The 18,725-nt window shown below is 30.0% G+C and overlaps 1 protein-coding gene across 1 annotated transcript in view; it reads left to right on the top strand.

Annotated features, from left to right (window-relative positions):
- The window catches only part of Clbn (Nuclear export mediator factor NEMF homolog Clbn), a 78,240-nt gene extending 65,336 nt beyond the window's left edge, over positions 1–12,904 (top strand). Inside the window, exons 14-15 of the mRNA XM_075367206.1 lie at positions 6,763–7,377; positions 12,614–12,904. Of these exons, the coding sequence (XP_075223321.1) occupies positions 6,763–7,377; positions 12,614–12,818 (820 nt within the window). The 3' untranslated portion in view covers positions 12,819–12,904. The remainder of the gene's footprint in view (positions 1–6,762; positions 7,378–12,613) is intronic.
- Positions 12,905–18,725: the final 5,821 nt, after the last annotated feature.

The raw sequence follows: 18,725 nt of genomic DNA, 5'->3' as shown, positions 1-18,725 counted from the left end.
ACCATATATACATTAGTAACAAATTTTATTAATAAACTTACTGACTATTTAAATACATGTAAACAGATTATTAAAATATCACATAAAAATAAACTGCTAAAACAATGGATCACTCCGAGCACAGTAGCTGCTATGAAAGAAAGAGATAAAATGCATGGTAAATTATTAAAACAACCTTTTAATTCAAAAATAAAAGATCATTATAAGAAATGTAGGAACAAATTAAACAATATAATAAAGAAAGCAAAAATTGATAATTTTAATAATAAGTTCCAACTAAATAAAAACAATATTAAGAAAACATGGGAATGTATTACTGAAATATTAGATATGAAAAAAGAAATTACACAATCAAAAATTGAACCTAATAAATTAAATAAATACTTTACAAATATAGTAGAAAATTATCCAAATGCAGTACTAAAAATTACTAATAACTTAAACCTGCCTCTTTCATTAACCCCCCACCCTCTGTTAGGCTGTTTCTTTGGCCAATAGCCTGTTTCTTAACCCAACAAATATTACTTAAATATTAAATGTAATAAAAAATTAAAAAAATAACTTGTCACCTGAAATCGATAGCTTTTTAATGCTTCTTGCTTAAATTAAATTAGTAACTACATAGTAAAACCACCTGAACACATAATAAATAGATCTTTTATTGAAGGATATTTTCCTACTAAAATTAAAATAGCCAAAATAATCGCCATGCATAAAATGGGAGATAAAAACAACCTGGCAAATTACAGACCTATAAGTCTGTTAAATAACTTTTCCAAAATAATTGAAAAAATATTGAAAAACTGAATAATAAAGTTTCTTGATGAAAATAATTTTATTCATAAAAATCAGTATGGTTTTCAGTTTTGAAAATCAACAAATGATGTGGTTTTACATTTAACTAGAATAATTAATAAAAATATTATGACTATAGCAATATTCCTCCATTTAGCTAGGGCATTTGACACAATTTCTTACAAAATTTTAATACATAAACTAAATAACTGTGGTGCAAGGACCAGTAAAAGAACTGTTTGAAAACTATCTTAAGGGTAGAATGCAAATTCTGACTTTAAATAATGTCAGTGATCACAGAAAATCCTCAAACTTCAGACTACCACAAGTAGGTAAGGTAAGGTTCTCGCCAGATGTTGCTCTGGGTAAATATATACAATTTATCCAAACCAAAGTGAATGTTTTCATCTGCGTTTGTTATTGCATAATGTTAAAGGACCTACATATTATGATTACTTGAAAACTGTTGATGGTGTGCTACACCAAACATATAAAGTTGCTTGCGCTGCACTTGGCTAATTGAAAAATAATAATCACTAGAAAGACACACTTGCTGATGTTTCTATCTCTCAGTCTTATTGTAGTTATATTAATTTTTGTCATCCTACCCAACCGAACATATTGTGAGAAATGTTCCAAAAAGATTTTTGTAAAGATATTTTATATCAAATCTTGACGTCTAGCCAATAATGTTGAGATTACAATTTCAGAAATATTAAATAGAGGTCTCATTGCGATTGAAGATGTTGTTATGTTAAGTGAGAAATACTTATGCGATTTTGGTTTACCAATACCAACACATGATAATTAATAAAATTAAATGCTTAAATGCTAAAATTAATGTTTATGATACACTGTTAAAACTTTCTTTCAATGTCGATGAACAGAAAGAATTTGTAAGAATTAATCTTCCTAAATTTGTAGCAGATTTACCTGTGTGGTAGCAGGAGGATGGATGACACCTACACTCCTTTCTGTGGTGACCCGGATACCCCAGATCATGTGATGTTCTGGTGCTCGCAATGGGATGTATACCGCCTAGCTTGCTCGGTGATTATAAAACCGCTCAGCATGAACATCACCGCCACCATGTTGCAGAGCCGCAAGAGTTTTGATACCATCACAGGGTTCATGATGAGGGTTCTTTAGGAGAAAGATCAGGGTTGAGGGATAGTCCTCTGCAGAGCTGCCATTCACATGTACTTGCACGAGTGGGTGGTAGCAATGAGGCACAGGAACTCTTGCACCCCCTAGCAAAGAAGACCGAGTCCCGATGGGGGATGCCCCACACGGGGTGTCCCTGTTAGAGGCATTGGCATAAAGACCAAGTCCTGGCTCCTGGAGTGGGGAGCTCTGTTTGAGGTGAGTACAAAGTAAGATCCAACTGGCGAGCCGAGACATGGAGTCCCGTTAGAGTAACGGATACTCCCCTGGGCTTTGTAATACTTTGCTTAACTGCAGGATACGGCCCGGGGATAAGGTAAAAAAAAAAAAAAAAATTAGTACCAGTTCAACGTCAGGTGATTGATGATATAAATGACCATATTGCTAGCAACAACCCAAAGATATTTTCTTAGATGCTCCTGGAGGCACTGGGTAAACTTTCTTAATCAATCTGCTTCTTGTTCAAGTTCGCTCAAGTAAAAACAATGCAATCGGGGTAACATCATCAGGAATAGCTGCTACATCTATAAATGGTGGGAGAACTGCAAATTCCACCTTTAAGTTACCGTTAATTGGTGCATGTGGGCAAGAATTCATCTGTTCTATTCGTAAAAATGGTCCACTTGAACAAATTTTGCAAGATGCTAAACTTACAGTATGGGATGAAGGCACAATAAATCATCGAGCTTATATTGAAGCCATTGATCAAACCGTTCAACATACTAGATCATGCGGTAAATTAATGGTTGGTATAACTTTCATGTTTGCTAGAGTCTTTCAGCAAACATTGCCTGTCATCGTGAGAGGAACTAAGGCTGATGTTGTACAGGCATGCCTTAAATCATTATCCTTATGGAAATTTGCCCTCACTATTAACTTAACTAATATGAAAGTTCATCTTGGGGGTGGTGATGCCAATTTTCCCTTACAACTATTAAACACTGGAAATGGGACTCTTCCTCACAGTGATTGTTACATTTCTGTATATGAAAACATTGGTATCATTGTGCATACAATGGGTGATCTTATTTCCAATATTTATCCAGAAATTAGTAAGCTTTTACAAAGACTATACGAGTGGCTTTGTGAAAGATCTATCATAACTCCTCGAAATATTTCTACATTTGAAATTAATAATGTGATTTTAGAAAACGTTGAGGGCAAAGCAAGGAATATTGATCTGTAGATTTTGTAATCTATACTGTTAATGTAGTTCACTATCCTCTAAAATTTTTGAATTCTCTTAATCCTGCAGGTTTTCTAGCTCATAGTCTCAATCTTAAAATGGGAGATCTGATTATTTTGCTATGAAACCTCAACCCTTCAAGGTTATGCACTGGCACGAGGTTGCAAATCAAAACTATGTGAAATCACATCATCGAGAGTGTTTTTGCTCCAGGAGAGCTGGTCCGTATACCCACATCCCATTGATCCTAAGAGACTTACCATTTCAATTCAAGAGGCTGCTATTCCCTATAAAACATTTGTTTGCTATAACAATCAATAAAGCACATTCAAACACATTGGTATTGATTTAAGATCAGACTGTTTTTCTCATGGACATTTATATGTTGGACTTTCCAGAACTGGTAATTCGGAAAGTCAATACATTCTGCTACCAAAAAATCAAAACGCCACAAAAATATCAGATACTCAGAAGTTATATCAATTTAATACTTTTAGAAAATGGGTTGGCTACATTATAATCTTGGATGAAGCTGAGATGGGGATGCTATATATATACACATAAAAAATAAGATGTTGTAATGCCCACCAAAAACTACTGAACATAAATTGATGAAAATTTGTATATACTTTCTCTCCTTACGGTGTAAGCGCATATAAAGAAAATCCACTTTGAAATTCCGAGTTTAATTAGTTAAAACGGAGTAACAATAATTTTTTATTTTTATTTCTTATTAACAGGAGTAGATATCAACTATTGGTGTGTGTAATCTTAATATGAATATCTTCATAACTGATTTCTACATTTTTTGAAATTCATAGATTGAAAGTGTTAAAATGGATTTTTGATTTTTTTTTAAACCCTGTTATTTTTTTAACTTCTCGGTAACTAATGAAGAAATCAACCTGATTTTTGAAAATGTTAATAAACCAATTTCTAGATTTTTGTAATTTGATCTTGAAAAGAGATGAAGAAAGGTAAAAAAATTTTGAACGATTGTAAATTTTCCCAATGCAGACTATAGTAAACTAGGTATTCAGTAGATTTGGGCTTGCAAATACTCTTCAGATAAATATTTAAAAACTATTTTACGGTTTTTGTAATTCCAATTTTTTTAAGGGGTGTGAGGTATACGGTGCTGCGGCTTAACCAACACAGCCACTGCCATCATAACTGTATGTATGACTGTCTGCACCTGTCTCCAGTTACTTGACTAAAAAACATAAAATAAAAGAATTGACTGCTGCAGGAAATCCAGGTAACCATATAGTGCAGGTGAAGCTGCAATGGGGAGCTAGTATTATTATAATCTGATATCAAGCAGTGAATTCAGCAAAAACAAATACAATTTTAGCTCACAGAAAGAGCTTATTTTGCTTCTGCTGTCTGAAATTCTGATTGTTTTAAATTACCGAACTATTTAAAAAAATCATCCCACATATATATCTAAAATACAATTAAAAGATTTTCTTTTACAAAAAAACATTGGTCATTGAATTTTTAAGTAATACTAATTAGACACTTTTAAACAGCCCTGAATTTTCTGCATCATATTCAGTGTGTATATAAATATGTCCTCAGGCAATTTTCTTTAATGTCTTCTAAATTATCAATTATTTGTATATTTCATGTATTTATCTTAACATATTTCATGTGTTTATATTTTAAATAATTAATCACTTCACTTTTTCAATTTGTAATTAATAGTGTACTTTTTAATGTTGTTTCAATCAAAAAGTTTTACCACTGTTTCCCGTGATCCATCCAGACAAATTATGTAGCAGTTCCTTCTTTGTATCTGTAGAGTAGCATATTTATCCATTCCTGAAGTGTATCCATTCCTGTTAACTGTATCATTAATGTACCAAGCAGAATAAAAGATTTATTTATCTACATATGTTTATATTGGGACCTCCTCATTTTTTCAAGTCTGTTAAGTAATGGAAAATAAATTCAAATTATTTTCTACTTAAGATATATGGAGAAACTAATATAACTGCCAGATGGACTTCATCTATAAAATAAAAACCGGAATCACTAAAATTTTTTATTTGGAGGAAAGTAAGGCTTGAGTGTATATAAACATATGTGTAAGTTGAATTAAAACCTCCTTCTTATTTTAAGTCTTTTAAAGTAATAATACCATTACAGTGCTTTCTGGGAAATTTTGACTTCATTAGTTAACGACTTATCTTGTAAAATTTATTTAGATTTTATTGCTACTCCTTACGTGTTATGACAGAAAATATATTAATTTTAATTTAAGGTGGGTTAAACTGAAAAAAGTTGTTTTTAATTGATAATTGATATATAAAATTGTTAGCGGCTGATTTAAAATTTTCTTTAAAATGATCCTTATGGCAAGTTTTCTTAAATTTTGAATGCATTTAGATGCATTCAAAATTGTTAGCAGTTAGCAGAAAACAGTTAGCAGTTTTCTTTTTTAGATTAAGTATTAATATGTTGATTTAACATTTTTAGAAAATAAATCAAATCATTTATACATATTGTTTTTGTTTTTTGTTAAATAATATTCAAATCACTATATTTATGTCAGAAATAAAAAACAACTAAGACTTAGTTCTTTCACAAAATTTTTTGTGGGTTTTTATTATATCTGAAAATATATCTGAAAATGTTTTATTCAAGGAAAAATAAAAAGATTTTCTCCTAATTTTGCTGCTTACTGTTGGTGCAGAAAATATATGTAATCAAGTTTGAAAATAGATTTTTCCTGTGAGAACAGAAAAAGATACCATTTTTCTAGACTTCTGTTGTGTAGCTTGATTTTTTTTCTTTTTCTCTTTAGCCTCTGAACCACCATAAAGGCATTACTTCAGAGGATGAATGAGGATGATATGTACGAAACTAAATGAAATGTCTTGTACAGTCTCAGGTCAACCTTTCCTAAGATGTGTGGTTAATTGAAACCGAACCATCAAAGAACACTGGTATCCATGATCTAGTATTCAGATCTGTATAAAAGTAAACTGCCTTTACTAGGATTTTAACCTTAGAACTCTCGACTTCAAAATCAGCTGATTTTTGATGATGAGTTCACCACTAGACCAACTTGGTGGGTAAGCTTGACCCTACGCTTGACTTAGGTCATTTGCTGTTGAAGAGCTACTTCAAAAATTGTATTAATAGTTTTTATACAAGGTAGCAGCACATTCTATTAACTTACCTATCATTTCTTAAATTTCAAACTTTAGCCTTGATGAGCTGTCAAAAACAGCTCAAAGCTTGTGATTTGTATTATTTTAAACTGATGAATTCACATTTTATATAAGTTATTGCTGACATTTTATTTTTAGAGATTTTTACATATAAAGAAATAATTCTTTCAGTTGAGGTACTTAAAATGAAAAAAATTCTAGATAAGTTTTAAAAATTAGATAAGTTCTCTTCCTCGGCTGCTTGTCATGGGTTCACAGTTGTCAAGTCACTATCTTCTAATTTGTGGTAATACATTAACTTATAATAAAATAGTTCTTTTTTTTTTTAATAAACTTTCAAACTTAAGTTCATATAATTTCTGCATCATGATTTCAATAATATTGTTTACATTGATATATATTTATGTATTTTTTTAATGTATATGTTTCATCTTCCAGAGCTTATATAACATCAACTATGGGTGCACTGAGCTTATCAAGAAATAATTCTGAATCTGAACAGACAAGTAGTATAACTTCCAATAACACTAATAATAATAATAATAATAATAAAATTCATATCAGGCCAGATGTAAATAAAAAAAATAATCAAAAAAATAAGAAACAGATTAAAAGTGAAATTAATGATGATAATGAAAATGAAAAACATAGTAAAAATCAGAAATTAAAAAGAGGACAAAAAGGTAAATTGAAAAAAATGAAAGAGAAATATAAGGATCAAGACGAGGAAGAAAGAAAATTAATAATGGAAATTTTACAGTCGGCCGGATCTGGGAAAGAAAGTAAAAAGAATAAAAAAGGTGGAAGTAAAGATATCAGTAGTGATAAGAAATTAAAACAAAAGGGAAGCATGCAACCTCAGAAACCTCGTCAGACTACACACGATCAAATCATCATACCTGGTGGTACTGCTGCTGATTATGATGAATCTGAACCTGCTTTTGTTGCAAATATTGATATGTTAGATTCATTAACAGGATGTCCTGTTGCTGAAGATGAACTGTTGTTTGCTGTTCCCATTATAGCACCATACAATACACTTCAAAATTATAAGTATGTTTTTATAAATTATTTTTATTTTATTTATTCAGTGTTATTTCAATCATTGTGTACTGTTTACTAGCACTTCACCCACACTGTTTCTGTAGGTTGACTAATGGCGTAGACATAGTCTGTTCCTAGAAATTCTTTCTGTACACTATAAGTCTTTATACAAATTGAATGGTACATTAATCCAAACATGAAATGGTTTAAAGTGTTTTGAGTTCACTATAAATGTTAAGTATAAAATATTGAACTATTTTTAAACCATTTTTAATATAAGTATAAATAATAAATTTTCATTTAACATACAATATCAATTTTGAAGAAAATATGCTACAAAATAAGAAGTAGACTTATAGTACAGTCTTAAGGTTTAATTATACTTATATAGGCAGGTTCCATTCCATCTCAGGGCTTTCTGTGACACAGTATGTACTACACCAAGAATAAGTATGTATCTTCCAAGAGAAAAATTCCAGTACAGTTTTTGAGTCATTACATTCACAATGAATTTCTTTATGGAAGATTTAGCTGTAATTGGATTTGTTTTGGATGGGGAAGAAGAAGAAAATTAAAGGGAAAAAAGAAGTGGTGTATGTGTCATGTATTAAAAAAACACAAGACTGGAAAAGAATATGTTACTTTTTTAAGATTTTATTGACAGAGAAACAAATTGATTGAATATTTACAAGTTTGCAAATATTCATTAAAGGTATTGTTGGGTATATAGTAAAATGTACTGCCTTACAATTTCTATTATTTTTTAATAAAGTTGTGACTTTAAAATTATAAACTTACACACATCAACACTGCCAACTTATCACCTGTACAACAGACCACCACTGGCTGACTGATGATACCTGAGTGTATACCACATTGGCTGGTGGGTTAGTGAGTTCAAAAGAATGTTGGAATTGCCAATATTTTACCAGGCCTGGGCTAGGCATCTACCTTCTCCTGACATCACCACAATGGTAAAGTAAATCGTCTCATGTAAAAACACATTTGTAATTGTCCATGATAGATGTAAGTGACACTACTTGGTGCATGTATTTTAACACATGCATCTAAGATCAGTACAGTAATCTATAGTCTTTAATTTAATGATGGGTAAAATTGAAAGAATCTTAATTTTTCATTTGGTAAATAAATGGAATGTAATTTTTGATGTGTATAATACTTCACCAACTTGAAATTATATTGGACCAAACTTACAAAAAAAATTTCTTTTTAAAGTTTTGTAACAAATAAATAATATATGTATTTAAAATATCCTGTTGACAAATAATTGTGGATAATTCAGTTTCTGGATTAACAAAATCCAATTAAACAGAGTTATACTAAATTGAAATTATTTAGCATTTAATTATTGATGAATAAATAACTACTAAAGACTAAACTAATTATAGGACAAATTGTTTGAAAGTGAATATGGTCTACTAGATGCTAGTTGAGCATTCACCTATCAAACTTAAGTACCAATACAAATTACATTATTAAGGCTCTATATAATTAAAATTAAATTGTCATATTTAAAATAACTTGGAGATGAATTAACTTCGTTAGGCAGTTGCACCTACCTGATCTATCATCTATCTTCATCTTATGTACAAACGTGTACTCCATTTTTATGGTTAAAAAATATAATTTAAATTATGATGGGTTTAACTTTCAAATGGAGTTATCTATCATTACTGGCAACAGTTGAATATCGCAAACATATCAAGGAACTGTCATTCATTTCAACTGCTCACACTAATCCTTACTATGAAAGTAATTCTCCACCTATCTTGAAGCTCAAGCATGATATGGTCTCTAGCCCCCTTCCTGAGAGCAGGACAGTTAAACTTCAGACATTTGCTTGAATGGACAATTCCATTCCTTCACAACAAGAATTCATCAATATTTACTGGGGATATTTTCCAGCAATTTATCTCAAATAATAAAATTTTGTATATACATAATACATACTGTATTTCATGAATGTTATTTTTATTTATGTTGTTTTCTGATCTATCAGTAAAATACAAACTGTTCATTAAAACTTAAAATGCATGTTACAACTTGTTACACCATTTATTAATTAGAATTTTTCAAAATATCATAGCCAATTTTTTTGATTATTTATACTTTCTTATTTATCAGAATTTTAGAATTGTTTTAATATCTATAAATTTATTTAAAAAAATATTATTATTTAATATCTGTTATTTTTTTAATTGTATATATATATATATACAATTAAAAAACATTCAAATTCATTCACACATAGTAGTTAACGATAGGAAATTTTAGACCAGAAATAACGATAAGAAATTTTAAAACGACAGGAAATGTTAGCAGCAATGATAAGGAAATTTTAGACCAGGTGTCGTTATTCTTAAGGCCATCCATTTATACTCAGACATTTAATTTCCTGTAGTGTGTACTGGCTCTTCATGCTAATTTCTGTATAGCAGTTGCAAGTTTTATTCTATTTAAGATGTAAAATGTTATATCTGTTTGTTTATTGCAACAAATGTGTCATGTCTGGGCAATGATAATACTGAAATGTTTTTCACCCCAGAGGAAAAACAAATTTACATATAATTCAAATAATTTACAATTAAAATATGTATTTATTTTTAAATACATAAATATTTTCAACTTACAGAGTTATAATTAATTATTTTTAAAAAAGACAGCATTCATAGTTCCCTTTATATTAATTATAAGAGATGTTTCTAATATTCAAGTAAATTTTAAATACAGGTGGGCTAACAAAGTGAAAAAATTTTAAAGGAAACAATAAAAACCCTAAAATCCTTATTTAAGTAATTTTATTTACATCAAATTTAAGAAGGAAATAAGTCATTTACTATTTATATCTTATGATCATTACGCTTTTAAAATTTACATTCTTCAAATCTCCATTCTTTGTAAAAACATATTTTTGAACCCTCTTGAAGTTTTTACAATTGTTGGTAACATTTCAACTGTAATTTTTGCAATTTCTTCACTAGTGTTGTTTTTAAGTACATCAATACTTTTAATATGCATTTAATATGTGAACTTTTTTTTGTTGTAAAAAACTCATGAAAAGTAATTGTACACATTTAAGTCCTGGCCAAAGGAATATCTCCATTTCTCAAGAAGACATCATTACAAATACCTGTGTACTGCAGCAACAGGGGTGCAAGAAGTATGTTTGTTCTTGAACCAACTTATTGAAACTGAGGTGATCCATCTAGTCATCTAGTTAGTAAAACATTATTTGATCATATTGACATTGCGCTGCAGTAATAGGTTGGCATGACTATTCCCATGTATAAAAAAAAGTATAATTCCTGGTCCAATGTACCAAATGTACCAAAAAAGCTGCTTTGGATTTTCTAATGCACAATATCAGAAATTCTTATATTTATAAAACTATTAAAGTATAAATTTGCTTCAGTTGACATCCATAAATTAGGAATAAAGTTTTGATCATTTTCAATCTTCTAACTCGCTAATATATTCTTCATTTCTCAAGTTCTGAGGCTCTTAACAAATTATAATTTAAATGGGTGAAAATTCAAATCTTTGGTAATATTCTTTATAAACTTGTACTTGAAATGTTAAGCAGTCTTGAATGTCTTCAGAGACTGATTGTGTCTTTTGTTTTGCAAATCACTGATCGTGATTTGCAAAACAGCAATTATAATTGCTTAAACTACAGGTATGGCAATTATTTTTGTATACCAGTAGGTTTTTCGTGCTGAGGATCTTTCTTCAAAATTCCTAACCCAGGTATTTATCACACAGGCAGATGGGGTAGGATCATGATGACAAAGATTAAAATGTCTGTGAAACTACCTATGAATGGCTTGATCACAGACACCATTTTTTAATATAATTTTACCACAAATGCCTCACCATTCCCAAATTACTACACTGTTCTTTGTTAACTAATGGCAATGATACAGCTATGCAATGGTACGTTGCAGACATTCTTGCACAAACCGCAGTTTTGCCAATATTACAAAAGAGAATTTCCCATTTCTTTGGCCCACTCTTTACTTATTGTTATATAGCAACAATATATGAGACAAGGGTAGATGCCTATAATAGAAATAACCTTGTTATGAATTAATTTATTTCATTTTTTTTTGTGTGTTGTATCTCTTATATAATTTTTTACATATCAGCATGTATTTGTTATAGAAACTTATTTCATTTTAATTCTTTCACAAACATACACACAAAGACAAGTTTCAGTTGAAATTTTCCCAGACTTCAGTTCCCAACAATAATACTGCATTTGATGTATAAATTTTATGAGATCCGGAGTGTAGGTGATCAAAAGGTCCAACTCCATCATCAGTGTTAACCCTGCAAGTTCTTGAATGTGAAATATCATTTAAGTCACTCATCCAAAAAAACTCAAGAATTACCTTTACAGAATTGAATAATAGCAGCTATAGCTTTCATGGTTTTAAAAAAAGTAAAAATAGCAAGTTTCTGTTGTTCACGAATTAAAAATCAGATCTTGGAAAACATTTACACTGCTGATGTCGGGGTCAGTCTATTATTGATGAAAATGGTATCAAGATACTGGACTGTTATTTAAAAAATGTAGTATTGAAATTATTTTCATATATACGGCTTTGTGATCAAACAAAATAACCAACTGTAAAGCAGTGAAAATCCATCAAAGTTTCATGTGTAATCAATATATGCATATGAAATTAGTTTGGTGTACAATCTTCTGCTTCCGTGTAATATGCCGTTTATTATCTTTTTTTTATAAAACTTTCTTCATCACTTCTTGATTGCTACTGTGGTCATATTTGATCTCAAAATAAATATACCATAAAGATTTCTTATATAACAAATTTTATTCCTTAAAGCCATTTAAAAGTAATTTTTCAGAACTATCATCAAAGAATACAATAATTGTTAAGTTTTCAGGTTGTAAGGTAGTGAAAGCTAGTGCTGAAAGTGAATTTCAGAATTAAAAAGATGGCTGCATTTGTTATGAAAAAGGTGAGCCTGCATCCAGGTTAGAATATTGCCATTAATGTGTGATCTGAAAATCTTTGTTGTTGAGTCTTTATGTTGTGAAAAGAACAAAAGAAACTACAAAATTAAAGTTGAGTCCTTTTGAAATATTCTACACAAAGTATAAAAGGATTTTTGTTGTAAAATAAATTTTAATCAAAAGCACAAGATATTTATATAATTAAAATTCATTAAAATAATATTTTAAATTGAATTTTTCTTTCAGATATAAAATAAAAATGACACCAGGTAATAGTAAGAGAGGGAAAGCGGCCAGAGCAGCAGTTAATGTGTTCCTTAATGATCGTACAGCTTCTTCACATGAAAAAGATTTATTGAAGAGTGTAAAAGAACAAGAACTTTTCCAAAATCTTCCTGGTAAAGTTAAACTATTAGCACCTAATCTACATCAACAAAAACATCGTAAATAATTAATTTTTGGTTTTTTTTTTGGGGGGGGGGAATGTGTTACAATTATGTATTATATCTATTTAATAAAGACATTTTTTGTGCTCAATTTTTTTTTTGTAGGAATACTGTTTAATTTTTTTTTAGTATTGTAATTTGATATTAATTCTTTCATTATTGAAAAAAATGGATCTGGGGCAGCACGTGGCATGTAAGTTACACAGTATTGGAAAGGAAAATTTTCTTTCACTGATACATAATATAAAAAAAGAAACACAGTTTTAACCTACAATTAAACAAATTTTTAGGAGATTTATAAAATGTAAACCAAGACATATAATGTATATCATTGTTATATGACAACAATATACTGGATTTCAAAAAGCTCCACAACTGTTCACCAGTAATAAACCATACAGCATATAAGAGAAGGGATTCTAGAGTTTCACTTGGATTGAATATAAAATACAGGGTTATCATAAAAGAATGGTGCAGTTATGAACATGGTTTAAATTAAAACAGAATTACTTACAGTTTATGTTTTTTATTTTTCAAATTTGTCGTCTCATACGTTTTTTTACATAATTAATAAATTTCAATATGTGCACCCTTAGTCGCTCGACAAATGTCCATACTATACTCAACTTCTCTCCAAAGATTACTTAACATGTCTTCATTAATGGTTGTCATTGCTTCATTAATCCTGTTTTTTAAGTGGTTTAGGTCCCAAATTTTTTGTGTATAAACAACGCTTTTGATGTACCCCCACAAGAAAAAATTGCAAGGTGTCAGGTCTGGACTCCTTGGAGGCCAAAGTATGGGTCCTTGCCGGGCTATCCATCGATCTCCAAATTTTTCGTTCAAAGCGTCTGTGACCGATGCATTGAAGTGCGGGGGAGCACCATCTTGTTGGAAATGAAGTCGATGAATGTTTTCGAGTTCATCCAGCTGGGGAAAGCAATAATCGGTTAATATGTCAAGATACACAACTCCATTAATTGTTTTTTCAGCAAAGAAGAAAGGCCCTATTACACGATTTTCATCACACCACACCAAATATTAACTTTTGGCGAATCGCATTGTTTCTCAATAATTGCGTGTAGTTTTTCAGAGCCCCATATTCGTGAATTGTGTCTGTTAACACATCCATTCACATGGAATGTAGCTTCGTCTGTAAAAATTATATCGTCTAAAAATGATTCGTTTTTACTTATTCTGCCCAACATTTCAACAGCGAAATTGTAACGTTTTACACCATCATCGGGTTTCAATTCCTGCAATATCTGGATTTTATAAGCGTGTAATTTCAGTTTTTTATGTAAAACTTTGTGAACTGTTGATTTTGGAATACCTAATTCGACGCTTCGATGGGGGATGGACTTCCCAGGACTTCTAATTGCCGATTGTGTAATTAGTTCAACCGTTTCATCTGGTACACTTGGTCTGCCAGTTGATTTCTGTTTCTTAACCGATCCAGTTTCTTCTAATTGTTTGAACCAACGTGTTATGTTATTTTTGTGTGGCGGATCTCTTCTGAATTCATGTCGAAACACACGTTGAACTAAAATTACGGATTTTAATTCAGCCATCAATAAAACACACTTTGCTTTGTCTTTATCCGAGAACATAGTAACTCACTAAACTCACCGCAACAACAATGCATGAACTGACATTGTGGTTACAACTGCTGATAAACAAACTTTTGGGTTGGAGGCTTTCAGGGATACCAATTAACATCTAGAAATTTCCCTACAATCTTCCTATGAATTACTGAAACTGCACCATTCTTTTATGATAATCCTGTATAAAGAAGCTATAGAATAAAAAAATGTCTGCCACAACATATTTAACACTATATATAAGATCTGTGAATTTGACTGCATTCTGTGGCTATATAATTTTCAAATCTTGTCTATCACAATATATAACTTATTTGCTGCTTTTCAACTTTTTTAACATATTTATGCAAAAACCTGTTGATTCAATAGAATTTTGTTGGCTTTATACTTCCTTAATAATATGCAGTCTTTGCTAGAACCATTTAAAAAAAATACTTTTATTAATTTATTTATAAGTATTACTGCCAGTGAATTATTAAATAACCCTAATTAAAAAGTTTTTTAAAACCTAAATTTTCTGCATCCCATTCAACTTATACTAAATGTATGCTTAAATAAATTTCATTAACACCTTGGTTATTGTGAATTATTGTGTAATTATTTAGTTACATTTAATATCTTATGTATTTACATTAACAGTATTTCATGTGTTAATATTATAAATAATTAATTTGTATTTTAGTTGCATCTGTTTTTTATTGTATAATTAACTATATCTGGTCAAGGTTTTACCATGGTTTCCCTTGGTCTATCCAAGCAAATGTTGGGAACAGCCTTTTTTTATCCAAGTATTTCAGAATAAAATATTTATTTCTTATGAAGATAACAATGTGATTTTGCTCTGTAAAACTTCTGTACTTCTTGCGTAGCAAGGCAAAAAACTTTGACGACTTACTTGAAAAATTTTTAAGAAAGTATATGGCATCCTGCATTTAGTGTTACTCATTTTGGAAGTTGAGCAACGTATTTATTATACATAGATGTAAATATAACTGTTCCAATCTGTGTTAAAACTGTTCCAATCATTTACCTTCCTTTGCTTTCTTTTCTCTTATATTCTACAATGAGTATAAAAAAAATCTTTCCACTAAAGTAGAGATTAAAAAAGTGGTATTTTCAGATTTAGAAACTAAACATGTTAGTTTTTGTGTAATTAAATAATTTTTCTGTAGAATTTCTAGGATGCGAATTACATTTTTTTTTACATAACAGAGGACTTTTTTATATAATTTACATTGATGTAATGGTAATTGGCTACTCAGTGCATGGCAATATAATTAGGAAATTATGGTTAGTAAATAATACTAGAAAATCTTGATGCCCCACTCAAGTTATTAAACTTGACTGTAACAATTAGTAAATGTTTTTCAGACTATGTTGTATAGAATGTTCTATGATAATTTAAGCAAGTTAAAATAGCCAAGAAAACAAAAATAAGTGGAATCTTGAAAAAATAACAACTGGAAACTAGTAGTAAGAGAAGAATTAGCTCAAATTTTGAAGGTTATAGAAAGCAACAGTAAAAATGTATTTTCGGTGAATATAAGATGCCACATGAGATATGATCAAAAAATACATGAAATTTTTAATTTCGCAGACTGTATAAGTCCAATTGTCACGGTTTTTTTTATTGTTGTGTTGGTACACTTATCCCTAATGTATGTTTACATTGGTAGTCATATTGAAGCTCAGTTTATTGCAGGCTTTAATCCCAGCCAACAATAAACTATACTTAGCCTTAAGTGTTTTGGTATGGTTGGCGATTTTTAAGGGGAAAATGGAACAAAGAATTTGCATTAAATTTTGCTTTGAGAATGAATAAAGTGCAGCACACATTGAAAACTTTGAATGTTGCTTTTGACAATTCTTCTATGAATAAAACAAGTGGTACAAACGTTTCCAAGAATTGATGAGAGTCCTGAACATCCCAGCACATTGACAACCGATGACAGTATTAAAAAAGTGAAGAAAATGGTTATGGACAATCCCTGAATTACTATTAGAGAGTCAACAAGGATTACTACCTGGAAATTCTATACTGTTTATATGAAAAAATCTGAAGAAAATGCCTGGATTTGTGACGAAACAACTCATGGTAATTGGTGCAATTGCCATGAATTGTGATCACACTTCATTGATTGTTTGTAAATTTTTGACCAAAAACAACACGATTATGTTGCCTCAACCTTGATATTTGCCAGACATGGCTCCCTGTGACTAATTCCTATTTTCCAAGCTGAAATTTATTTTCAATGAAAAATGACTTTTTGCCATCATTGAAGAGATAAAGACAGAATCACTGAAGAAGCTAAACACCATACCAGAAATTGTGTTCCAGAAGTGTTTTAAAGTTTGGAAAAAGCGCTGGCACAAATGTATTTTATCTATAAAGGAATACTTAACAAAATCAAAATAAATCAGCAACAATATCAATAGTGATAAATTAATAAAGGTTTTCTGGAAAAACTAAAATTCCGTGTATTTTTTTATCAGATCTTGTATATCCTGTAATAGAACAAACAATGGCTACATTAAGGAAAGAAGCCACAGATTACCAGAGAGCTGATTAAACAAATGAAAGGTAAAAGAAAAAGAAAAACAAGAAAGATGAAGTTAAGAGAGTGTATAGAAAGAAGTGTGTAGAGTCACATACAAAGAAAAAAGAGAATCGGCTTCCAGATGAATGCTCAGATATAGAAAGAAGACAGTATGGATTAATGTTTCAAAAATTAAAACAGTAACAAAGGATAAGTTAAGATAGGTACTGTTAGTATTAAAGAGACTTACTAAATAGATTTTCAGTAGATAAGGCTAAGTATTGGGGATGGTGGAAAAATTATGATGAAAATGTACCACTCTTAACACAAAACCGCAAATAGGAGATCAGGATGAAATGAAAACAAAGTAAAAACAGTAGTCCTAAAATTGGGTTATAAAGGACAAGAAGATGAAACCTATAGAGATAGATGAGTTTCCAACAGAAATGATTGCATGTTTTAATGCAGAAGGATCACAGGAAGATGGCGAAATAATGTCATATAATCTATTACAATGGAATATGGTTCCAGAGGCTTTCTTTAAACAAGTATGATTCCAATTCCAAACATTATGGTGCAGTAAAATTTGAAGGTCAAACTACTACAATTAATTTAATTTTACATTTGACTGATCCTTGTCAGTGGAATGCTGTAATACTTAGCACCTATCTACATCCTACATTCTATTCTACATTCAGAATACCCAGATATGCAACAAAATTATATGGAATATGTTCCTAAGACCCATTAGAAAAAAGGTAACTTATTAAAAATTTGTGTTTTTTAGTTTATAATAAAATATGTTGCAAAAATGAATATTTCAGTATTTAATTTACTTTATGCTTTAGATTTTTTTAGTAAGTATGGAAAATAATGTAGAGTAAGTCTATTATCTTAAAAACAAAAAAATAAATTACAAAAAAAATTATTCGACTAATTTTTAGCACTATATTTGTTGTCTTGCAGCTAAGGAACCTTAAAAGTTTGTTAAAATAATATGAAAATCAGGGAAAATATTTTTGTAAAATTGTACACAGAGAAATTTTATTATAATTTAGCATACTTATTATTTTTACAACATTAAATACATAAATGTAATAATTTTAATTTATTTCATTATCATCAGTCTCTCTTAAGGGAAATATAGGTGAGGGATTTAAACAGCTGTTCTGTTGCATTCTAAACATGCAGCTGTGCAATATAAATTGCATTTTCTACATCCACAAGCTGCTCCACATCCAAAAACAAATTTTTAGTAAATTTTCTGGAGCTGGTGCCTGAGTCATAGTAATAAGCACGTCTCTGGTAAAATGTCATTTCCTAACCATAATTGAACTTGAATGTATACTCTTTTTAAATGCTCAAAAGCTCCATTTGATGTAGGTGGTAAAGATGATAACTGAAACTATTTTTTGTAGGAATTGCTTTGGTAAACATTCTGTATTGTAACACATCTAAATTTTTAATTTTCTTTGGTGCATTGTATAATGCAAGTGTACATGCAATTCCAGCTTGCTGCATAGAACTAAAACATGCATTGGCATTTTTGAAAATTTTAGTGGCATCATGTAAATAAATCCTTTCTATTTTCAAATGATTTGGCAAATTTATTTTTACCTCTATTGAAAAAACAAGAAGTTGTATCACAACCTGTCAGTTGTATAAAAAAGAATGGTTTCTCTAGATGTAGGCAATGATTTTTCTAAAAATTATTATCAATTCTCTTTCTCACTGATTTTTCTCTTTGGTAGTTTTTGAAAATAAATTTTGTGGT

The sequence above is a fragment of the Lycorma delicatula genome, chromosome 5 (assembly GCF_047948215.1).
Source record: "Lycorma delicatula isolate Av1 chromosome 5, ASM4794821v1, whole genome shotgun sequence".
NCBI classification, from domain to species: Eukaryota; Metazoa; Arthropoda; class Insecta; order Hemiptera; family Fulgoridae; genus Lycorma; species Lycorma delicatula.
Note: the sequence above shows the minus strand (reverse complement) of the source record. Positions and strands in the feature narration are given on the sequence as shown.